Source organism: Eleutherodactylus coqui, chromosome 2, assembly GCF_035609145.1.
Source record: "Eleutherodactylus coqui strain aEleCoq1 chromosome 2, aEleCoq1.hap1, whole genome shotgun sequence".
Taxonomy (NCBI): Eukaryota; Metazoa; Chordata; class Amphibia; order Anura; family Eleutherodactylidae; genus Eleutherodactylus; species Eleutherodactylus coqui.
Genome location: NC_089838.1, coordinates 36,758,590 through 36,784,884, shown reverse-complemented (window position 1 = coordinate 36,784,884; position 26,295 = coordinate 36,758,590). Strand labels below are relative to the sequence as shown.

The window sequence follows — 26,295 nt, the reverse complement described above, 5'->3', positions numbered from 1 at the left end:
ATGTCGGGTGATCAGGGGCCCGTAGCTGTGTTCACTGCTTGCGCCAGGAGCCTTTTTGTAACTTGACATGTACTAAGCCTACAGCTGGTAGACGGGAGTAAAATCCCTAAAATAGAAAAAGCTTAGAAACTTATATGGAACAAAACCAAACATCAGTGCAAAAATGGTTGGTTTAGAAACCCCTAAAAACAGCATTTTAATGGCATATGCCCCCATTCACAGAACTCTGATATATGTCAATGCATTCCAAGTCAGAAGCCTTTTGTAAGTGTTTTAATACGGCCTGAAATGCTGTAAACGAGGTCTTCACTGTCTGTCTTCGTCTTGATATCGCTCAGCAGCCAGCGAATGTTTGCACAGCTTTTCCAGTATTTATCCGCTTTACTGGCTCTTCTCTGGAGCACCTGGGCTGGAATTAAGATAATGCTGCTTTTAAAGATCCTTCCTGAATTGAAGAGAGTACAGTATTAACAATCATTAATGTTGATAACACGCAGCTAAAAATATTGTAAGTGTTGGTAGAAGTGATAAAAGCAGAAGTACTACGAGCATTCACAGTCAATATGCCGAAATAGGTTGGTCTTTAAGGGGTTAAAATCTAGGAAGATATTCTCCAACATGACAATTTTGTGCAAAAACAAAAAAAAAACAAAGGTACGGATGAGACCTCTTTTTGATTCTGCCACTCTGGCTGTGGGTGCAGCTTCTCCTCCTCCTTAAGATATGACTTAATTAGACTACAAGAAATAATTACTTGTTATCATCATATCGACCTTCAGCTGTCTTTGACTTGATAACTTAGTTCTTAATTTTTTTTTCATTCCTGTAGGTATTTTTTCCGAAGTGGGAACATCGAGCACCCTGAAGATAAGCTTTATAACACCACTGTGGAGATCCTGCCTTTTGATGTAAGTGACTTCAGTAAATCACAGTGTTGGAAAAAGGGTAACATACATAAGTGGCATAGTGTGTAAGAAAGACATGAGTTCAGCCTGTTATCCGAAAATGTTGATCCAGAGGAAGGCAAAAATCCCTGTGAGATCGAAGCGAATTTTCCTCATTTTAGGGAGAAAAAAAAATCCTTACCAACTACAATTCTGGCAATCAGAACAATCCTTGGATCAGCGACCCTTCTGAGTAATGAGTGACTATACAATGTAATATTGCTACACTCAAGAAAGACCTCCAGGTCCCTCTTGATCTCTTTTAGCAAGTTCCCCATCACAATGTCCTCAGGCAGAGCGTTCCATAGTCTCACTGCTCTTACAGTAAAGAACCCACATCTATGTTGGTGATTAAACCTTTTTTTTTTTTCCGAGATGTACAGGATGCCCCCTTGTTACAGTCAAGGTCCAGATAAATAGATCCTGTGAGATCCCTGTATTGACAATAGATAGATTGGTAGATACTATTAGGTTGTCTCTCAGCCATCTTCTCTCTGAACTGCTTTTGTTTTGGTTCGGGGGATGATACTATATTTTTTTACTACCTTTAGTTGATACAGTAAATGTTAACAGGTAGAAATATATACTGGTTTCTCCTAATACATCAGATCATAGTGCAGTACACTAAGGGTGCTGTTACTATTGCTGACACTTGGAATCTGCGGTTAATTGCTGGGCTGCACCTGAACTTGTAACTTCAGCCTGGCATTTAATCCTTTGCAATCCAATTTTGGATTCAGGGTTTCCTAGGGGGCTTTCTCTTTCTGCCATTATACAATGGCGCCATCTGCTGGCTAGACAAGTACTGCGGTATGGGACATGCTGGAGAGGCCCCCGACAACAGAGCGGCCAGTAATATACAGTAAGAATACCATGCTGGACAGTGGATTGGAAAGGGCTAATGGTAAATCACAAGTGTTAGGGCCCGACAATCGTCCCATGTATAAGGACCCTTTACTGGTTGGGGGGGGTATCACACCATTGGAATCCCTCATAGTTCGTAATTATCGCCAGTAGGGCTGTTGACTACCTCATCTTCTACCCTATTTGCCCTGGGTGATGGAGGCAGGTTCTGATGATGTGATCCCATTGGTAACTATGTTACTTGATAAAGGGGGTGGTTCAATCAAGATAAGCCAAAAGGAAAAGTCTGTTACGGCCCTTATAGAGATGTCTGACAGGTCATCTTGGGAATGCAAGAAGCGAATTCTCATTTATCGTTCAGTCGGGGCATTTCACTGGCTGCGGGGATCTGAATGCTTTTTCTTCCATGTATAAGGGCCCTTAGATTGTAACCATCAAACAAAATCCTCTTTTTCATTAAATAATTAATCACTGCGGTCTCCAATCGGTAACGACCTCCAGCTTGGCCCAACAGCCACTGGTTGGAGACCCCTATATAGCGCTGCACCTTGTTTTACATCCTTTATATTCCAATTAAATCGCCGGCGGCTGAGGACTTGCTCATTGCATTCATACACAAGCTCAATGCTCTACTCATTTAGATTGTCCTCTGCCATGTCTGTTCTTGAAGCTCACACGCATGGTTAACCCTTGCTAGGTTTGAATCTTACAGCTACCCTCTAGTCCCAGGACAGAATTCTGTCCTGAAACTGTAGGGGGAGTGCCTACATTATTAACTGTGGTTCCTCCGATCCTCTGCATCGGGTCCCATTTTTCGTCATCCAAGATGGTTGACAGTCATCAACCACCTAATCTTTGCAGGACATTGGTAGTGTTAGATAACCAATGCACTATACATGTTCTCTGATTGGCCAAGACTGCTTCCGTGATCACCACTGGGCAATCGGAGAGCAGTAAATTGCTGCAGCCATCTTGAATGGCAAAAAACAGGGGCCAAAACCATCTGGTCAGGGGGGCAGCAGAGAAGAACAGCTGCAGGTAATACACCCCGCTCCCCCTCTAATCCCTGTATAGAAGTTTGTCCTGAAACTGGAGAGTATCTTTAAAAGGAGAGGGGGTGTCTGAAGAAAAACAGAGAAAGCCTTCTGTGTCTAATCGCTGAAGCTTTGACTGCGGTACCCCACGATATATGTGGCTTTGCCCGGTACTGCAGTTCTGCCCCATTCACTTTGCAGTTCCAGGCTCAACATCAAGTTCAGATGAGCTGCTGCCAGGATATAGCCAAGGGGATCCCTTTTGTTCTGATGATCAGTGAGAGTTGGACACTGATTGATTAATTAATTAAGCACTGATTCCCTATGCAATGGACCGGCCATAAAGGTTTTAGTCCTGGAAGGTTCTTTTAGCGTGACTTGGGTTGTTTTTGTACAAGGGATGTGTTTGTGAGTGATAAGTCGCTTCGGAAGGAAGTTATGAAAGTAGGAAAACTGCAATTCCGTGTATAATCAGCTTGGTGGGTGAGAGGAGTCTGCTGAATAAGGGACTTTCTGTCGTAGAAATCAGCTGGTAGAAGAACTTCCTGTAAAGATGTCCGGAGAATATGTGCTTCATGTCGGGAAATGCTTTCTGCAAGAGTTTAAGTTTGAAGGCCAGCCAGCATGTGGAAAAATAACGCTTATTAGAGGGGTGTATGTAGCAAGCAGTCATGTTAGATTAGTGTGATCGCCCTTCCCACATGCAGAAATACACGCTCTTACATGCAGTAGTAGCGTAAACTGGGGATAATACACTAGAAGTCCGTATATACCATAGTAGTGTAAACTGGGGATAATACACTAGATGTCCGTATATACCATAGTAGTGTAAACTGGGGATAATACACTAGAAGTCCGTATATACCATAGTAGTGTAAACTGGGGATAATACACTAGAAGTCCGTATATACCATAGTAGTGTAAACTGGGGATAATACACTAGAAGTCCGTATATACCATAGTAGTGTAAACTGGGGATTATTCACTAGAAGTCCGTATATACCATAGTAGTGTAAACTGGGGATAATACACTAGAAGTCCGTATATACCATAGTAGTGTAAACTGGGGATAATACACTAGAAGTCCGTATATACCATAGTAGTGTAAACTGGGGATAATTCACTGGAAGCCCATATACAAAGGGCTGCTGATAAGTCTTTGGCTTTACCCAGAAAGAAACGAGAGAGGAAGATGAAACTTTCCATTTATTCCACATCCTCTCCACTGATGCCAACACACTTCTTACATCGGTATTCCAAGTTCTGTAAACCTTGCAAAAAGAAGGATTTAGCTTCTGCCTCAACCCAGTCATCCGTAGCAGCCATGGCATCAGAAATGGTTAGCCACAGAATATTGTCAGTCTGTTTGCTTTTATCCCCATGCTTGGGGTTATTAAATCTTAAGGATATCAATAACTTTTCTAGAGCGCAAGAGAGTTTTTTCACCCAATCTTGGTCATCAGAAATGGTGTGAAATTTGGTACCCTTGAGGTGTTTCTTCAGGTTTGGAAACAGATGATAGTCGGAGGGAGCTAGATCTGGTGAATAAGGTGGGTGGTCAACCAGCTGGAAGCCTAGCTCCACCAGTTTTGCCGTGGTCGCTTGTGAAGTGTGAGTGGAGGCGTTGTCTTGCAGGAACAAGAGTCCTTTGGATGGCTTGCCGTGCTATTTGGCCTTCAGAGCTGCCTTCAATTGGTCCAAAAGTTCAATGTAATACCTTGCATTGATGGCGGAACCCTTTTGAAGGTAGTCCACTAGCAGCACGCCCTCCTTATCCCAGAACACAGACGCCATCACCTTAGTGGCTGAACTTCTTTGGGCGAGGGGAACCACTGCGCCTCCACTCTTTTGACTGCTCCTTGGTTTCAGGGTCATACAAATAAATCCAGGTCTCATCCATAGTGACCAGTCGATCCAGGAAGTTCTTATCAGTCCGGAAACGCTGACAAATGGACTGGGAGGTTTTCACTCGCATGCTTTTCTGATCTGTTGTCAAACATTTGGGGACCCACTTTGCAGATAGCTTCTTCATGTTCAAATGTTCATGGATAATGACACAAAAACGTTCACGAGAAATCCCCATGATGTCTGCTATTCTCTAAGCTGAAATTGGCCGATTCTCCAGTATGAGGTTGTGCACAGCATCGACGATCTGCGGAACAACCACCTCTCTCGGTCGTCCAGGACGTTCCTCATCATTGGTGCTGAAGTGGCCCGCTTTAAATTTGGCAACCCAGTTCTTAACTGTAGAATATGAAGGCCATCGATCCCCCAATGTCTGCGACATATCACCATGAATATCCTTCGCGGACTTTCCTTGCAGAAACAAGAATTTTATCACGCCTCTGCTCTCATTTGCGGTGAATATCACCTTAGACACCACCCTTGTTTTCCCGCGTGCCGAGATCACTGTTGCCATAAGCTACAAACACAACATTTTGAAAACATATATTAGACACATAAGGCTTTTATGTGATGTAACATTAGTTACCATAGAAACAAAAAAAGAACACAAAGCCAAAGACTTATCAGCAGCCCCTCATATACCATAGTAGTGTAAACTGGGGATAATTCACTAGAAGCCCATATATACCATAGTAGGGTATAACAGCGATAAATCACTGGAGAAAACCAGCATATACCATAGTAGTGTATACTGGCGATAAATCATTAGAGGCAGTCAGTGTATACCATAGTAGTGTATACTGGGGATTAATCATTAGAGGCAGTCAGTGTATACCATAGTAGTGTATACTGGGGATTAATCATTAGAGGCAGTCAGTGTATACCATAGTAGTGTATACTGGGGATTAATCATTAGAGGCAGTCAGTGTATACCATAGTAGTGTATACTGGGGATTAATCATTAGAGGCAGTCAGTGTATACCATAGTAGTGTATACTGGGGATTAATCATTAGAGGCAGTCAGTGTATACCATAGTAGTGTATACTGGGGATTAATCATTAGAGGCCGTCTGTGTATACCATAGTAGTGTATACTGGGGATTAATCATTAAATGCAGTCTGTGTATACCATAGTAGTGTATACCAGGGATTAATCATTAGAGGCAGTCAGTGTATACCATAATAGTGTATACCAGGGATTAATCATTAGAGGCAGTCTGTGTATACCATAGTGGTGTATACTGGGGATAAATCATTAGAGGCCGTCTGTGTATACCATAATAGTGTATACCAGGGATTAATCATTAGAGGCCGTCAGTGTATACCATAGTAGTGTATACTGGGGATTAATCATTAGATGCAGTCTGTGTATATCATAGTGGTGTATACTGGGGATAAATCATTAGAGGCAGTCCGTGTATACCATAGTATTGTATACTGGGGATAAATCATTAGAGGCCGTCTGTGTAGATCATAGTGGTATATACTGGAGATAAATCATTAGAGGCAGTCTGTATATACCATAGTAGTGTATACCAGGGATTAATCATTAGAGGCCGTCCATGTATACCATAGTACTGTATACTTGGGATAAATCATTAGAGGCTGTCTATGCATACCATAGTACTGTATACTTGGGATAAATCATTAGGGGCAGTTCGTGTATACCCTAGTAGTGTATACCAGGGATTAATCATTAGAGGTCGTCCATGTATAAAATTGTAGTGTATACCGGGGATAAATCATGAGATGCAGTCTGTGTATACCATAGTGGTGTATACTGGGGATAAATCATTAGAGGCCGTCCATGTATATCATAGTACTGTATACAGGGGATAAATCATTAGAGGCTGTCCGTGTATACCATAGTGGTGTATACTAGGAATAAATCATTAGAGGCAGTCTGTGTATACCATAGTGGTGTATACTGGGGATAAATCATTAGAGGCAGTCTGTGTATACCATTGTAGTGTATACTGAGATATATCATTTCAAGCAGTCCGTGTATACCATAGTAGTGTATACCGGTTATAAATCACTGGAAACAGCCCATATATACCGTAGTGGTGTATACTGGGGATAAATCATTAGATGCAGTCCGTGTATACCATAGTGCTGTATACTGGAGATAAATCATTACATGCAGTCTGTGTATACGATAGTGGTGTATACTGGAGATAAATCATTAGAGGCTGTTCGTGTATGCCATAGTAGTGTATACTGGGGATAAATCATTAGAGGGAGTTTGTGTATACCATAGTGGTGTATACTGGAGATAAATCATTAGAGGCCGTCTGTGTATACCATAGTAGTGTATACTGGGGATAAATCATTAGATGCAGTCTGTGTATACCATAGTGGTGTATACCAGGGATAAATCATTAGAGGCCGTCTGTGTATACCATAGTAGTGTATACTGGGGATAAATCATTAGAGGCAGTCTGTGTATACCATAGTAGTGTATACTGGAGATAAATCATTAGAGGCCGTCTGTGCATACCATAGTGGTGTATACCAGGGATAAGTCATTAGAGGCCGTCTGTGTATACCATAGTAGTGTATACTGGGGATAAATTATTAGATGCAGTCTCTATATACCATAGTGGTGTATACTGGGGATAAATCATTAAAGGCAGTCTGTGTATACCATAGTAGTGTATATGGGTTATAAATTGCTGGAAACAGCCCATATATACCATAGTGGGGTATACCGGGGATAAATCTTTGGAGGCAGTCTGTGTATACCATAGTGCTGTATACTGGAGATAAATCATTACATGCAGTCTGTGTATACGATAGTGGTGTATACTGGGGATAAATCATTAGAGGCAGTCTGTGTATACCATAGTAGTGTATACTGGGGATTAATCATTAGATGCAGTCTGTGTATACCATAGTACTGTATACTGGAGATAAATCATTAGAGGCTGTTCGTGTATGCCATAGTACTGTATACTGGGGATAAATCATTAGATGCAGTCTGTATATACCATAGTGGTGTATACTGGGGGATAAATCATTAGAGGCAGTCTCTGTATACCATAGTAGTGTATACCGGTTATAAATTGCTAGAAACAGCCCATATATACGGTAGTGGTGTATACTGGGGATAAATCATTAGAGGCAGTCCGTGTATACTGGTTATAAATTGCTGGAAACAGCCCATATATACCGGGGATAAATCATTAGCGGCAGCCAGTGCTTAGTGGTGCAGTAATGTGCTTTGAAGATATACACTTAGAATAGGGCTTGCTTTGCACATCAGTGCTCACCAGTCTCAGATCTCTCAGGCGCAGACGGCTGTTAATAAAACATACACCAATATTTTCGTTTGCTATAATTTCAATAGTAAATCTCTTGTAGGTGAAGAAATGAATTGCCTGTCTTTGCAGTTTACATGGCAGTATTTTCAAGTTAACGGCTTCCTGCGCTCTGCCTGGCACATATAAAGAATAGTAATAAAAGAAAAAAATGCACTAAGATATATCTTGTTTTGCAGCGGACTGAGCTTATCTGAAGATCTGTAATATACAGATAAATTGGCCTCTGTGTTACGTTTCAGGGGCTTTTTTTTCCCTCTTTGCTATGCCGTATCAGCCTTGAATGGCTGCTCTGCTGCTAATAATCCCATAATATCCCAGCCCATACTGCCATCTAGTGGCCGCAGGGACTAGCAATGACATAGTTCGGCTGCTAGTTTCTGGTATAAAGAATTTCTTGTGTGTGGATTTTTAGAGAAATTACTGTATAACATTCCGAGCCGCTAAAGAGAACCTACTTTGCGGTTGAACTAATATGTTGAGCAACCAGTGTGGAGAAATCGTAAACCGCAATAATCCTCATCACATGCTACACTGCGCTGTTTTTTCCCACTCTTTGCTTGTTACTGATACTGGCTAATTGGTCTGCACACGCCGTCCTGTTTTTATCCTTTCCACGACATTCTGTGAACAGAACTTCAAGAAACATTTCCTGTTGTTGCGGAGGTTTCATTATGACTCATAGATTCAAGGAACTCTGTGAGCGTCTTTTCCCCATGGATACGGAGCTGCTATTTATGTATCTACCTCCTGGCTACCTTAAAGCAAATCTCCATCTTTTATTATAATATTGTTTTGTTTTTTTTAGTTCTAATCGTTATTGTTTGTTAAATTTTTAATATCTTTTTAGCATTTCTTGCTTTTTTTTTTCTTTAAATACAAAGTTTCTAGTTACCAGCAAGTATGATGGATTTTAACCCATTTAGGACCAAGCACAGTAAATTTACGGCACTTGCTTCAGGGCTTTAATCGCAGCCGATAGTAAAAATATGGTGGGGATTAAAGCTCCTGCTTCTGCAATCAAACAGAAGCAGGTCGGGTTGTCAGCTGTTAATCATACCCAAGAACCCGGAGGAGAAGGCAGGGGGAGTTTTTAACCCTTTCTGCCTTCTCCTTGCTTTAGTACACAGCACTCAATGAGCGCTATGTACTAACAAGTCGAAGTAGAAGTATTTTTTCCACTACGGGAGGCGCAGTCACCTGATCGCCAGGACGTCCTGGGACAGCAGAGCTGCAGGATCCTAGAAGACCCTGATTAGCTCTGCCAGTGACTAATGACACTACACGGGATGTTTTTCCCTGTAACTGGTGCTCCCATGGATGCCCCAGCTACAGTTGGAAAGTGTGTATTATAATAAAAAAAAAAAAATGTGAATGTCCCCCAGAAGTCTTATATGACATCATGGGTGACATAGTAAGTAAAACAATTACATAAACAAGTAAGACAAAACTACAGAATAAAATAAAAATATATACGTATAAATAACCTAAAGCCGACACCAACCAAAACCGTCACCGTATGCGCCCTGTAATTCAAAAACCATACATATTATATATCAAAACGTCCGAAACAAAATGAGTAACCCGTTCCCATACTTTATTTTAGTGTAAATATACTAATTAAGAAAAAACTATAAATGTTAAAATCATTTTTTTTTAGCTCTTTACCCCCAATAAAACAAAAAAGCAGATTTTAAAAAAAAGGCAGTAAAAAGATATTTGAAAAAATTGCCCTATATGTCATGGGGGAAAAAACGCTGCAAAAATAATTTTGGTAGCTGAAGAAAAAAAAACTAAGGCAAACCACCACATGGGTAAAATCACTAAAAAGTGTCTGGTCCTTAAGGAGTTAAATAGTACCCCATTGGCTACCTGCAGCAGCCACTAGAGGGAAGCTTACTGCATACTGTCATTATTGAGCTCTTAAGCTCCCTCTAGTGGCCGCCTTAGATGCATGTTGTCATTTAAATGTACTAAATTTATATTCACAATGTTTTAGCAAGTAGTTTAAAGGGGTTGTCCACCTGTACATTGGGGGGTATTAATTCTACGGTGGGCATCCATGTTAACTGGGAACAGTGCCTGCATTACCAACCCGGGCTCTAGCAATGTGTACGGAGCTTCTTTAACTTAAATGCATGTATTTTGGGCTAACAAAAGTCTAATGGGGAAATTTATGAAGCCATCCGGAAGAAAAACTATCTGTGTTTTTTTTTTTTTATTTTAAAAAGCTGAATATGAAATGAAAGCTGCACTTTGGTTGGTAGCTTGTATCACAGAAAGGGAAATATAAAAACAAAATTACTGAAAACGGCCATATACTTACTGACACAGGAGGGCAAACGTCCCCACCTCAGCATGCAGGCAGCCAAATGCCAAATGAGGGAGCCAGTTACACCTGTGGAGGACACCGATGGGACAGCCACTCACACAACCTCCTATATAGAGGGGAGTGGTTGCTTGGTGTATACTCCTGCACAGAGTAGATACAAAGTGGCAGACCTTCTGATACTTGTAGTGCACCATGCAGACACTACAAGTATCAGAAGGTTAGTAGCTTGGAGCAACAGAAATAGTTACTCTTTCAGACAGTGGTGTATATCTCCCCCTAAAGGCCTTTTCACACGTAACGAAGATCGTTCAAATGAGTGAAAGTGACAGATAACTGTTCAGTCTAAGATTTTAATTCAAAGGTCTGGTTACTGGACAACCCAGCTTCAATCGGACCCCCTGTACTAAAATAATAAAGTGATCTGCACTTAAACCTCCACGATCACGGTGATTCCTCACTGCAGCCCGCTGTGGTCCCGGTGACATAGTTCACTGTATTATTTAAATACAGGGGGTCATATTGGAACAGGGTTGCTCAGTAGCTGGACAACCCCTTTAACATTTCCATTTTGTATTCAGATTTTTTTGTGAATATTTCAAGAAAGATGGGTCCTAGCGAGCTGACACCCGGTCTAAAACCTCCCGAAGTGCCTGATTTAACTGTAGCAAGTTTGGTGCAGATTGTTCTAATTATTTGGCCGTGCTTAAAGAACCGACAACAGAAATTCATTTCTATACAGGTAAAGAAGTGAATTTCAGCTGTCTGTTCTTTGGTCCGGTTGTTTGGTAGGGCCTAATCTGCGCCTAATTTGCCACATAGGTAAATCAGTTGTTTTGGGAGGGTTTAGAGCAGGTTTCAGCTCTCCAGGACTTGACTTTGTAACATATTCGCAAAAAATCTGAATACAAATGCAACAGCCAAAAGACTGGACCAATCTGTGCCAAATGTGCCACATAGGTAAATCAGTTGCTTTGGAAGTATCAGCTTTCCAGGACCTACCTTTCTTGACATATATGTACTAAAATAATAAAGTGAATTGTACTTACCCCCCCCCCCCCCCCCCTGTGCTTCCGGTGATCATGGTGACAGATGATAGAATTAAATGGATTATAGCGGCAGCACCACAAAAAAGCCCACACTGGGCAGGAGAAACTGAGGCAAAAGCCAAGAGAGGAATCCAAACCTCTGTTCCTGCATGCAATCCAGAAAGAAATAACTCGTCATGGAGCGCCGAAGCCAGGGAAACAAGCACGTCTCCATGTCACTTTCGCCCAGTGCTTTCCCATTTAGTATATAATGGTGACATGTATTTCCTCTGCCAATGTGTATAATTTTAGATTTATCAGTGTTAAACCTCATTTGCCACTTTTCTGCCCAAGTCCTCACCTTATCCAGATCCATTTACAACTGTATACGGTCCTCTCTTGTGTTAATAACTTAGCATAGTTTTGTATCATCTGGAAATATAGATATTTTACTGTACAATCCTTTTACTAGGTCATTAAGGCCTAATGTCCATGGCAGACTTGAATTGTGCAAAGCGCGCGTGTGGCACCCGCGGACAATCCACAGTTCAAGCCGCCTATTAAAAACAGTAGTCTGTCTATCACATTACTTAATTCCCTTCAAACCCAGGGGTGTATGGCAATTTGTCTATTTTCATCTTTTTAAGACTGCTCTGCATTTCTTCCTGCATTAGACTGGTGACATTTAATGGAGTGTTTACATTATCACTCTGCATCTCATCTGACATTTTATTTTCCTCTGTGAATACACTGAGAAAAAAGTATTATATAGATTTGCATTCTCATCATCACCCTCTACAATTTTTCATACATTTATTAAAGGGCCAACACTTAAAGAATTAATCTTTTTACTATATATATAATTGAACAGTTTAGGGTTAGTTTTACTGTACAATAAGTAGTTTCTGTCTCCAACTTCGCTGCTTTAGGCCGCCTGCAGACGGGCGGAAATTCCGCGGCGGGATTTCCGACGCTGGAAGCCTGCATAGGATTGCGTTAACAAACGCAATCCCATGCAGACAGCCGCGGTTTGGCCGCGCGAAATCTCGTGCGGCAAACAAACCGCGGCATGTTCTATTACTGTGCGAGCCTCGCAGAGCCCCGCACAGAAACGTTACTCACCCGCCGGCTCCAGTCTGCGCATGGTCGGCTGCCCAGCAGCCGGCACATGAAAGATGCGGGGCGCGGGTGAGTATGCGCTGCTCTCTGCAGGCGCTCGGGTCGGGTCCCGCGGCGAGAATTCTCGCTGCCGGATCTGACCCGGCCGTCTGCAGGCGGCTTTTATCTGCTTCTTACATAATTTATTTTTTTCTTTGGAGGTTGTTATTGCTTCTTCGCTGCCTTCTTGTTTTAGTATTCTAAACACTTTCTTTATTGCGTCACATTGGTTTTCTCCTATTCCTAACTCCTTTATTCCTGTAAGGTGTGAACCGCTTACAATAAGTATATAAGATGTTTTTAAACCTTTCCCATTTATTGTCTGCACTCCTATTTTTGAGGACATTGTCCCCGTCAGTATATGGTTATGGGCATCTCTGAGCTGATTGAACTTTGCCTTCCTAAAGTTTAGTGTTTTCGTAGCTCCCCAATAAAGCTCCCTATTGAAAGAAAAGTGGAAATTTATTATATAATGGTCACTATTTCCCAGGTGCCCCCCAGCCTGTTATTCTGTCAGATCTGTTGCTTAATATTAAGTCCAAAATGGCCGTTCCTCTAGTTGGGCCCTGTACTAGTTGAGCAAGGTAATAATATTTGGTAATTGACAGAAACTTTATACCTTTATGAGATCTACAAGTTTCAGCTTCCCAGTTAATATCTGGATAGTTAATGTCCCCTATAATAATAATGTCATTGTGATTTGCTGCTTCATCTTTTTGCCTCAGTAATGGATTTTCGGTGGCTTCTGTTGTATTTGGTGACCTATAGACCCCTCTAAGAATTTTATTATTGTTTTTTCCATTTATCTCTACCAATAGAGACTCTGCATGTTCATCTCCTTCACATACATCTTTCCGTATTGTGGGCTTTAAACAGGATTTTACATAAAGACAAACCCCTCCCTATTTCTGATTTTTTACGATCCCTTCTGAACAGACTGTAACCTTGTAAGTTCACCATCGCCCAGTCACAGCTTTCGTCCAACAAGGTCTCAGTTATTCCTGCTATATCATAGTTTTCCTTAGACATTATTACTTCCAGTTTGTCAACCTTATTGATCAGACTTCTAGCATTAGTCACCAAATAGTTTAGGATAGGTTTTGGTTATTTTTTTATTATAAGTGTATATCCTCTACTAACTGTTCTGTTAGTTCTAACTCTACAAACCCCTCCCACCTCTCCACCCCCATTTTCATTACTAAGGGGCCATTTAGACCTGCCAATTTGTCATTTGAAAGAGCAAATGATGTCAAAGTCCGCTCAGACAGCCTGTTTATACAAGCAGATGCATTGTTGGCTCATGTTATTGAGAACGACTGAACGTTCAGTATTTAAACCGAATGATTAGTGAATGAGCCAATTATGATTTTTATGGCAGCATTAAATGAACGAAAAGTGAACGAATCGTCATTCTATCATTGGCTGCGTTTACACTGAGTGATTATCTTTCATCTTCACTCATTTAAACTATTTTTTTGAATGATTATTGTTCCATGTAAAAGGGTCTCTAATCCCAGGTCACTGTCTATACTGTCTTCCCCTTTATCTCTGTGATTGCCCTCCCACAGTCCATAATTTAAGCACTTCCAGCCATCATCTTCCCCGCACAGCTGCCCTCTCCCCATTGAGATGCAGCCCATCCCTACTGTAGAAGTTGTAGAGCAATAGCAAAGTCGGCCGAGTTCCCCAGGAACCCAAACCCCTCCTTCCTACACCAACTTTTGAGCCACTTTTTTACCTCCCTAATCTCCCACTGCCTTTCTGGTATGGTAGATGGTACAGGTAGCATTTCAGAAAATACTACTTCTAACTTTGTCATTCGTGCCAATGTGTACCATAACTGCTGGGTCCTCACCAGCCCCTCCTAGTAACCTGTCAACCCAACCCGCGATATGCTGAACTCGAGTGCCAAAAAGACAACACGCTTTTTGCGCTCCTATTCCTTTTCTTACTGGAGCAGACATCCCCCTGATGGTTAGAAGCCATATCATGCTGCAGCAGTGCTGACCCTGTAATGGCATTCCCCTCATCTGCCAACTTTGCAAACTTGTTAGGGTGTGCTAGTTCAGGACCAGCCTCCCTGACGCTCTTCACTCTACCCCTCCTTTCGAACTTTCACCCATCTAGCACAACTTGGGGATTATACAGTGGGCACCTCAGTTATTGTTCTTAGATGGTCACACATGCTCAGTCTTACCTCTCTCTCTGCTCCATTGGGTATGTGGAGGGTCTCCAGTGTGATGAGCGGCTGCTTCTGAAGCTGCAGTGTCTTCTCAGGTTATTAAGGAGATGCTGTACAAGTAATTGGAGAGTGAGCCAGCTTTACTGCAGTTGCTCATCCTCTCTTCTGACAGGCAGAAAATACTACTTCACTGTGGGAATGATGTTCTTCGGGTGATGGGAAGTGTTGGGTTTGTACCACACACAGCATTTCCCATGACAGGCCACTCTTCCATAAAGCCCCACTGGAGTAGACAGCCTATACTGCTCCTAGACATCTTAGGAGCTCCTTTAGAATTATTGTTCGTATCTTTGTTGAGGCTCTGATTAATGCCCTCCTTGCCCGGTCTGTGAGTTTTGGCGGTCTCCTTCTCTTTCTCAGGTTTGTAGTTGTGCCATATTCTTTCCATTGTGGTATCACGGATACAATGATGCTCTGTGGGATGTCCAAAGTTTGGGATATTCTTTTTATAACCCATCCATAATGTAAACTTCTCCACAACTTTTCTCTGACCTGTTTGGAGAGCTTCTTGGTCTTTATGTTGCTTGCTTAGGGGTGTGGTAGACTTGGACTTTTCAGAACACATGTGTATATATACTGATATCATGTGACAGATCATGTGATACTTTGATTGCACACCGAGGGACCATATTCAAGAAATGATGTCACTTATGAAGCTAATTGGTTGGAACAGACCTTCATTTGGGGATTTCATAGCAAAGAGGGTAAATACATATGCACTAACATGTAAATTAAAGTTCCATTTTAAGTACTGGGGGGGGGGGTTATAATACTTTGGCAAGGCACCATACTTGACTGTTTCTTCCAAAAACAGCCGCACCTCTGTCCACAAGTTGTGTTTTATTGCAGCTTATCCCTATTCACTTCAATGGAGCAGCTCTGCAATACTATATACAGCTGTGAACAGTTGTGGCATTATATCTGAAAGCCATATTTTTCCGTTATTGCCCCCATATTTCACCGGACCCGTGAGATCTCTTCTGTTACACCAGCCGTATACTCTGACTCAGACTTAAAATGTTTACTAAAGAATTTTTTTTTTGTTTCTTCCAGAGTCTTCAATCAGACAAAGAAGCTTTACATGAAGGACGGGGTAAACCTTCTAAATACCATCGGACGCCAGATGGATACTTTCAGATAGGTGACCTGACATATTTTTCTATGAGGGGATGCGGGAACTGTGGTCATTTTAACTTGTTAGTGACCGCCTATGTGCTTTTTTTAAGGCTATGTGATGTAATGGGCTGTAAAGGTGCTGATGCATCTTTTTACAGCGCATCAGGCGTAAATCATGGAACGTCCTGTAACAGGGAGGGCAGGAGGTCAGTTGTTGGAGCACAAGCCTCGCTGTCATGAAACCGCCAGGATTGGAGAAACCTCGGGAACCCTGGTTGAAATTTTCCCAGAAGAAGCCCCCCAGCATGCTGTGCTATTCTGTCCTGGATATTGCTCTGGATCTGTACCGGCGATAGGAACACTGCATTCTGCGCAGATTTGAATGGGCCCTAATGCTGGGACTAATTTTTTTTTCAAAGTGATTTTATTATGTTAAATTAGTAAAAAAAAAAAAACACAACATTTTATATATAAATTTGCTATACTGTAATCTTGATAACAATACCTCTGCAGCGCCACCTATTGGAAGGCAGCATTCCTGCAAGTCAATGTTAGACTTTTTATACAAGCCTTGTAACAATGACTGGGAGTTTTATATGTGATGGGAATAGGGTATAATATTACCTGGTGCCGTCCTTCTACACTCCTCTGCTATGGATTAGCCTTTTTATGGTCCCTTCTGTGCCACAAAGTGGTTGCCAGCTACTTTGACTAGCCATCGGTAACTTGTGACAATGCCCTTTCTGTTCCTAGCTGGACGAGCACTAATGACCTCAGCACTGCGTCCATCCTTTCTATTCCCCTACAGCACGCTGTCAGCGTTGGTCCGTCTCTCAGAGGTGTTCACCGTACTGTGGAAATTATATGTTAACCTCACTCTGCAGGTTGATACTATTATGGCTATAACAAATTTATATAGTTTTCTATTGGTACCGTTCAGAACGTCCATCTAATTTGTGCTTCTAGTGCGCCAATTCGCTCTGACGTCCATGTAGAGGGACCATGTGTGAACACCAACTCTGAGGGAACAATACCTCTGCAGCGCCACCTATTGGATGGCAGCATTCCTTCAAATCAATGTCAGACACTTTACACAAGTCTTTAAAACAATGATTGGGAATTGAAAACCAAGCCAGGAAATCATACACAGACAGCTGTTTCTGGGTTTTTGCCCCTCATCAGTATGCAATAGGTTCCTGGCTTGGTTAGTGAGAGGCCTGTGATGTGGGTCAGGAGGGGTATCATTTGCGGCTTGATTATCAATTCCCAGTCATCATTTTAAAGACTTGTTTAAAGGGTCTGACATTGATATGAAGGAATGCTGCCATCCAATAAGTGACTTTGCAGAGGTATTGTTCCATCTTCCTTATTTGCATATATTACCCAGAGGAGTATGGATGGCCTTATAAGCCTCCTCACTCATCTCCTAGGTGTCTCCTTAAGGAGAGATGATACTGATACCCCTCCCAACCAAGTCTGACACATGGGGTGGGAATTTAGTTAGGTAGTCAAAAAAAACAGCATTGGGCGCCATAACAAACAAGTAACAGCGATATCTAGACATTAATATATATACATATTTTTTAATGTTTGCATTTTGAGTACGTTAATAATTATTCCTGGGACGCCTTTAAGCCAAATAAAACTTGTGACATTTCTAAGAGATAAAATAGCTACAGTTAATTGCGTGTAATACAGAATTATCCTGCTTACCCATATCAAATGCCATTGGGGATTAGGATAACAACATAAGCATTCATACTTGCAGTGTAAGGATTGTTGATACAGGAAAATGAAAATCCTTTTGCCTGAGCGAATTACAAATGACACTACTTGCTTCAGGAGGCTGCGGGAAGAGACATCCTGGGGTGTTTGGGTGTCTTGGACAGTTGGAGAAAACAAAAAGAGAGAGGCGCTCACCTAGTAGTTTGACTGATGCATCACCTGTAATGAATAGTTGCACTTACTGCAGCCCATCACACCTCTGTGGTCCCAGGTTCCTCATTGTTTTAGATGAAGGCAGTCAGCAGATCCCAGAATGAAGCCGTGGCGCATATATATATGTGTATGTGTATGTGTATATATATACCTTCAATGCAGATAAAAACGTATTTATCGGGTTAAATAAAACTGGTACCGTACATATAATAAGTTGTACACAATGAGCCTGCTGTTTTGCACAGACTGATTCAGTGGGAGAATTATACTCCCCATATATATAACCTATTGTTATCAGGGGCTGGCTGACAAACCATAAACTGTAGGGCGAGCACACAGCCCTGGCCCATGAGTAGCCGCACACCCCAGTAGGGCTATAACCGAGTGCGGATGCACGGCGAATAGGAGGCAGAACAGTAGCAGATTACTGCCATTGTTTTAGAGGTGGAATCCACATGGAAAATTCTGCATAATAACTTGCCATGTGAACATACCCTAATTGTGGAAACACACACTGTGGCTAGCTATAAATTACTGATAAACTTGTGCAGTCATTGGGCAATAGAGGTTGGTGTAATCTGAATACGCAAAGCCAGCCATATTGTGCCCTTCATTTCCCAATTTGTTTATTTATTTAATATAAATACAGCATCAAAGCCAAACTCACAACAGAAGTCCAAGCTTCTGACAAATACAGCACCAGCATCAAGCTCCTAACATAAAGACAGCACCAGCATCAAGCTCCTAACATAAAGATAGCACCAGCATCAAGCTCCTAACATAAAGACAGCACCAGCATCAATCTCCTAACATAAAGACAGCACCAGCATCAAGCTCCTAACATAAAGACAGCACCAGCATCAAGCTCCTAACATAAAGACAGCACCAGCATCAAGCGCCTAACATAAAGACAGCACCAGCATCAAGCTACTAACATAAATACAGCACCAGCATCAAGCTCCTAACATAAATACAGCACCAGCATCAAGCTCTTAACATAAATGCAGCACTCAAACCAGGAAATGTTTCTTCTGTATATGGCCAGTTTGAGACAAGCATCTCAGCATGATTACTGGTCCACAGTGATAGTGATTACAGTGCAGTTACCTCCAGTGAGAAGAGGTGACATTGTCTCTGTTTAGAGCTGTCTGTATTCAGTTTTCTTCTCTCTGGGTCCAAACCACCACTAAGATTTCTATCAGCCATAACTCGCTTTTACATACTCTCCCCATCCTACTTCCACAACCCCTAATGAACTTCTCAGTGCATCCTTATTGTAATAGTACCCCTGCTGTGGTCTGACTAATTAATAGTGTCTCCATTGTGGTCACACTATGTAATAGTGGCCCTGCTGTGCACACACTTAGTAATAAGAGCCCCTCTGTGGTCACAATTTACTAATAGGTCTCCCACTATGGCTGTAATTGGTAACGGTGACCCCCTGTGGCCCCAATTAGAAATAGGACCCCTACTGTGGCCCCAATTGGTAATAGGACCCCCACTGTGGCCCCAATAAATAGTAGTAACCCTTCTTAGCAGAAACTAGTAATAATAACCCTATGTAGCCCGAGTTAGTAATAGGACCCCTGCTGTGGTTGCACTAAGTAGTAGTTCCACTATTATTGACACAAAAAGTAATAAGACCACCCTCTGTTGCCCCAATTAGTAATATGGTCCCCATTGTGGCAACAATTGGCAATAGTGACCCCTCTGAGGCCCCAGTTGGTAGCAGTGACCCTTCTACAGCTCAATTAGTAATAGTGACCTCTGCTATGGGGCTCATTAATAGTGACCCTTCTGTAGCTCCTAACTAGCAATAAGAGACCTTCTGTAGCCCCAAAAGCAACAATACACCCCTCTGTCAACTTTTCAATTAATATAAGCCTTTGAACCCCAAAATATTTCCGCTTTCAGAGGTTACAGTATGTTCCTGATGCAGATGTAGACACACTCACAGGAAGCGGGGCCTGACTTCCGACCAGCTGTCACACTCTGCCTGAGGAAAAGTGGGAAATGCCCATCCTCAAAAACAACCTCAAAAACTTATTTTACAAGCAGTCAAAGTGCCAATACAAGATATTTACTCTGTCACTTCAGAAAAGTCTCAATGGTTTAATAGTACTCCAAGTAGTGGCCCCAATAGTAAATGTCCACCTTAGTTGCTCCAGTAGTTTCAGTGAACTCATTGGTGGCCTCGCTAGAATTAGTGACCCCCCCTCCTCCCCAATAGTGGCCCCAGTAACAATAGTGACCCCCATAGTTGCACCAGTAGTAATAAGACCACATTTCAGAGCTCTCAGTAACTTTCTGATACAGACACACTCACACAGGAGACAAGACCTGACGTCTTTTTCAGCATAACCTTACTCCTACCTCCGGTTCTGTCACTTACCAGATGGTGAACGCTGGAGCCAAATGCAGGAGCTGCAAGATTATACTGTAAGAGAACGCGCAGCATCAGACCGAATGTCAGGTCCCTTCTCCTGTGTGAGTGTGTCTGCATGAGGAAGTTACTGTGAGTTTTGAAAAAAGCCCAGAACTTTTGCTGGCGGCCTAGCCCAACCCAGGTTCTAATATAGCCAGTGTCGGAGGAGTGGAAGTCACATATCTGAGTTGTAAACCCCCGATTAACTATCCACAAGACAGGTGTTCGGTTGCAGATCAGTGAGCGGTTTGTCGCCCAGGACCCCTGCCGATCGGTGGTTTCCCAGATTGATGTACTGGTGCAGGGAGCTGATTTCTGCAGGGCACAGACAGTTCTGCTCTTACTGCAGTGGCCAGACTTGGTATTGCAGGCCAAGTTCCCATTGAAGAAACTTTGCTTTCAATACCAAGCCGGGCCGCTATAGTATCAACGGATTTGTCTCCTTCCTGCAGAAATCAGCTTAATGCACAAGCAGTTAGCCCAGTGAACCAGTGGTTTGATGCGCCTTTTGGTTTGAGCCCCTTTGAGAATACAGACATAGTATTAGTACCACAACGGGTATGTTTCTGAACACAGGACAAATGAGAATATCTATTTTGGGGTGAAAGTCTTCATTCATATGTGTGTTGTACAAAAAAAAAGGTTTTAAAATGACACATTTGCCAAAAAAATTAAAATCATAATTTTTTCCTTCTGCTTCGCTCAGGTTCATTCAAAAACTTAAGGGGTAAAAATACACAGTACACCCCTAGATAAATGCGTTAAGGGATCTAGTTTTCAAAATGTGGCAATTTGTGGGGGTTTTCTATCGCTCAAAGGCTCTACAAGTGGGCAATGGGGCCTAAAACGCCTTCAAGCAAAATATCTGTTCTGAAAGTCACCGGCTACTCCTTTAATTTTGGGCCCCGTTGTGCATCCAGACATAAGATTAGGGCCACAATGGGTATGGTTCTGAACACGGGAGAAACGGGGATCCATTTTGTGGTGCAAGTCTTCATTCATATGTATGCTGTACAAAAAAAATGTTTTAAAAGTGACATAATTGCCAAAAAGATGAAAATCTAATTTGTTTCCTCCTGCTTTGCTTCGATTCATTCACAAACTGTGGGGTCAAAATACGCAGTACACCCCTAGATGAATTTGTTAAGGGATCTAGTTTTTAAAATAGGATCATTTGTGGGGGTTCTCTATGGTTTTGCCCGCTCAAGGGCTCTACAAGTGTTCAATAGGGCCTAAATCACCTTTATGCAAAATGTCTGTTCTGAAAGCCACCGGCTGCTCCTCTCGATTTGGGCCCCATTGTGCATACAAACACAAGAGTAGGGCCACAATGGGTATATTTTCTGAACACAGGACAAACAGAGGTATCCATTTTGGGTGCAAATCCTCATTTTCATGTGCACTATAGAAAAACAAATCCCGTCTTTTAAATGGCATACTAGCAAAAATATGAAATTTTATTTTTTTCTCCTCTAAATTGCATTAATTCCTGAAAAACAAACTGTGGGGTAAAACGACCCCCCTCAGTGAATACATTAAGGGGTGTAGTTTATAAAATGCGGTCATCTGTGGGGGTATCTATCATTCTGATACCGATGAGCCTTTGCAATCTTGGCCTGGTGCAGGAAAACAAAATGTTCCTCAAAATGTTAAAAATCAATGTTAAATTTGTACGTCTTTTAAATGGTTAAAAAAGTTTTTCCAATGTGCATCCAGAATAAACAGATGGAAATATATATCTCATCAAAAATGTGTACAGTACGTTTGCACATATCTGAGATATTGCAGTTGAAAATGTGAAAAAATGAGAATTTTTTTCAAAATTTTCCCAATTTCGACGCTTTTAATAAATATACACAAATTCTATCGGCCTATTTTTACCGCCTAAATGAAGTACAACGTGGCAAAAAAACAATGTCAGAATCACTTGGATATGCAAAACCTTTACGGAGTTATTCCATGTTAAAGTGACACGTGTCAGATTTCCAAAATTTGGCCTGGTCATTAAGGCGCAAACAGGCTTGGTCACTAAGGGGTTAAAGGGGGTGCTCAGTTGCAAACAGATGGCAACGTGAAAGTGTTGCATCATGAATACCGAATGTTTTTAGTGTTAACAACTTTTAATAACACTTAATAGCTGAAAATTAAATTACATTTATCTAATGAAGAGAAATTTCCTAATTACGTTTTGAAAGCATAAGTCATGGTATGGAGTTTCCTATCCGCTATAACATTAATGATCGGGTAATAACCGCAGATGATTAGCGAATATTCAATTATGAAGTGAAATCCTGGATTCTATTAATCAATTGCTTGAAATGAAGTATTGCAGCAGTATGTGGAACTGTCAGAATACTCTTATAGATGGTGCTTTAGAAGCAGCACCAGATTGTTACACTCATGGATTTATAGAGCAGCGTATTACACCAATGCTCTGTTCTATCTTATTGATTGACTTTTCATTTCTGCTTCATCTCTAGGATCATTCAATAAGGGCATTGCTGAAGGAGAAGTGGATTCTTCATTTGGGCCACTAGAGGCGCTGCGTCTCTCAATTCAGACAGATTCTCCAGTGTGGGTCATTTTAAGTGAGGTATGTGGGAAGCGGAGAAAATTGTACACCAATTAATCTAGCGTGCCTTTTTTGTTGTTTTCTCAGTTTACATGCTGGGATATTGATACATTATGTAATGTGCCTGCCGCCAATTACATTTATCATCCATGCACAGGATGGGTGGGGTCCATTCACTTGAATGATCATTGATCGCTAGAATGTGAGACCCCCTTGATCAGCACCAGGCATGCTCAGCCGCCGCTCCAACTAACTTTTCCTACTTGCAGCCACCCCGATGAGTTTTAGACTTATCCAATATTCTCTCCACGTCAATTCCTCACAGTTTTTACTCATTCAGTACAGTTATCAAAGCTGTGTCGTATAGGCATCTGTGCAACCGCGTGTCCATTAAATGACCAGGACTGATTTTATGCCCTGGACGGAAACAATGAGGGTTCTAATCCTCGGACGGACAGCAGAGATCATGAAAGCCGTGAGCAGTTCATGCAAAAAATATAGATTGTAAGCTTGCAGAACTTTTCATTATAGATTGAACAAGCTGCATTTGCTAAAACTGTAATACCACGTCAACCCTTTCACTGCCAGGACTATTTTCACACGTTTGTAACCAACAGATACAACCTGAATAAATTAGATTGTAGTCCCATATCTATTTAGTTTCTGTAGACACCTGGTACATTGGGAAGATGCCACGTAGTACTATACAATTGGCCCAATTTTGCATCAAAGTATATTATTTAAAAAAAAAAAATTGTTGTTGGCCAGCAGTCTGATCCAAGCAGATACATGCGACCTATTAAAAAGAAAGGTTCTAAGATGTGGTGAGTTCTTACATACCACTTATGTCTCTATGCCAGTGTTTCCCTATCTTTTCAGCCTTGGGGCACACCTGGCCCAACCCCCCCAGTCCTCTGCCCAACCCCATCATTCTCCAAATAACCCTTAACTCGCCAACAGGCCATACGGACTCCCGACTGGAGTTGTTGCCTGCTTCTGCATGCGAGCCTGGACACAGAAACCTGACTAGGCTCACATGAAGTTTATGGCCACGGGTCTGTTTCTTACACTAGGGAAGGGGCACATAGCGTCGGTTGGCCACAATGAGACCAACAAGTCTCATCCTCAAGTCAGTACTAGGAAGGAGCAGTCAGGAGTTGGGAGGACAGGAAGGAGGATCGCCGCTGCATGCTGGACCCAGAGTGACTGAGTCAGTCACAGAGCTGCAAGTGCTGTCCACTGCTTCATCATGTGTATGAGACTGTGGAAATAAGCGGGACAGCCTGCCGCTGCCAGGTACTACCTGCCGCCTCGTCTCCTCCAGATTCAGCCTATACAGGCTCCCTTCCTCTTTGGGCCGTATTCCTAGCCATCGTGGGATGCAGGATAGACACGCCTGGTTTAATGTCTTATTACATACATCCTTGGCAGTGAAAACAATTGGTCTCCTCCTGATTAGTCTGCACATGTAATAACCTTCTTATGGGACAATTCTTTTTGATGTTCTTGCCTATAAATGCTACCGTAATGTCTGACGTCTGTTACTCTTCTTCATTCTCTAAACAGATATTTATTAAAAAATCTGATTGAACAACGAACGGACCAAGTTGTCTATCAATCGGGCTCCTTGAACTTTTTGTGCTGCTCTGCCCTCATTCCTCCCCTGTAGTTCTGCTATCACGGGAGCACTGCTTAAGGTCAGTCTTGGACAGAAGCAGGTACATTTTCCAAATTACCCCACAAGTGCACTGGAGAAGAGCTGATGTGGTGCCCAGCCAGTCAGGATTCCCAGAATGCTCTGCTGCTCACGAAGAGGAACCTTGTCTTCAGCCAGGCCACCCGCCACCATGTCTACCGATGGTGATGAGAGACCAAATTAAGTCTTTGCTGGTGGTCCAGTTTTGTTCAGAATTTGAGGGCGGATTTTCTAAAACGGTCGTCCTCCATGGAAAGCACAATATTAGTAAATGATGGACACCAAAGCATTGCTTTCTGCATTGGATGTACGTGTCGATGTGTACTCATGTGCCGATGGATCAAGAGGGGATATATACACATACTACATAATGCCTAATTTCTCCATTACCAACTCCTTTGGTGGTGTCTGCCTCATGCCTATTGGACTTTTTCAGAGTTAAATTAGCTAAAGGTGTTTTATTTATTTTTTTATTTTATATAATCGCTGACTAGTTTTTGGGGGGTTCCTCCATTACTTCAGAGTATATAAAAGTATATTTGAAAGATATGTCTGAAATACACTGAGGGGTTGTATCTTTCACCGCTTATACATCTGCAACCTGGTGTCTTGGATGCGCACTGTACAAAAAAAGTTCCATATGGAGTATGGTGATCCATAAGTGTTGATGCATTACCTACAGAGGGAAGAAGCTGCCTATACAAGACGCATCCAAGCGGAAGACCCTGTTGCTTATGCCTTGAGTGGCCAAAAATATACAACCCCTTGATGGCTATATCCAATTTTACATCTTAAAGAAATAATTAAGGAACTTCATGCTTAAACATTTCCTAGCGTTTTCTCGCTACAGCTCATATGCAGACTTATGCATCTCATTGGTAGTAGACCATGAACAAACTCTTGTGTAATCTTGATCATGCAGTCATCCTCTCTTCCAGCTGTTCCCTAGCTGACCGACCAAATGTATGTTGGTAAGGCCAGTTTCACATGAGTGTGTTACAGGAGTATTTACGTGCCCGTCTTATGGATGAGTATCTTGGCCCAACTGGTCTACTGAATGGAACTTAAAGGAGATGTCTCGAGGAAGCAGTTAAATTTTTTTTTTGCCCAGTCCCCCCCCATTAAGTACACATTACTAAGCCCCCCTGTAAATGACATTTCTAGCTGGTTCGTACTTACCGTTCCAGCGTTTCAGCAACTTATAAAAGTTTTCTCAAGATGGCCGCCGGCTCTTTCCCCGTCGCTCGCTGCAGCCCGACGTGCGCGCTCCCGAGACGCCGCCAGCTGTGTCTCCATGGCAACCGGACGCATCGCAGCCGCCGACCAGACGCCCACCGCCAGGCAGCAGGTAAGGCGCTAGCCCCCGGCTCCCCAGCGCTAGACCCTCAGCCCAGGTGAAGGCCCCGGAGCCCAGCGCTAGGTTCCGGAGCCCAGCGCTAGTTCCCCCGGCCTAGCGGCAGCCCCCCCCCCGGCCTAGCGGCGGCCCCCCCCGGCCTAGCGGCGGCCCCCCCCGGCCTAGCGGCGGCCCCCCCCGGCCTAGCGGCGGCCCCCCCCGGCCTAGCGACAGCCCCCCCGGCCTAGCGCTAGTTCCCCCATCACAGCGGCAGCCCCCCCCCCCCCGGCGCAGCGACAGCCCCCCCCCGGCGCAGCGGCAGCCCCCCCATCGCAGCGACAGCCCCCCCGGCCTAGCGCTAGTTCCCCCATCGCAGCGACAGCCCCCCCCC

General features: G+C 42.7%; 1 protein-coding gene across 1 annotated transcript in view; it reads left to right on the top strand.

Annotated features, from left to right (window-relative positions):
- The window catches only part of MGAT4B (alpha-1,3-mannosyl-glycoprotein 4-beta-N-acetylglucosaminyltransferase B), a 345,980-nt gene extending 319,905 nt beyond the window's left edge, over positions 1 to 26,075 (top strand). Inside the window, exons 12-15 of the mRNA XM_066590582.1 lie at positions 830 to 908; positions 15,878 to 15,965; positions 22,784 to 22,896; positions 24,442 to 26,075. Coding sequence (XP_066446679.1) covers positions 830 to 908; positions 15,878 to 15,965; positions 22,784 to 22,896; positions 24,442 to 24,465 — 304 coding nt within the window. The 3' untranslated portion in view covers positions 24,466 to 26,075. The remainder of the gene's footprint in view (positions 1 to 829; positions 909 to 15,877; positions 15,966 to 22,783; positions 22,897 to 24,441) is intronic.
- Positions 26,076 to 26,295: the final 220 nt, after the last annotated feature.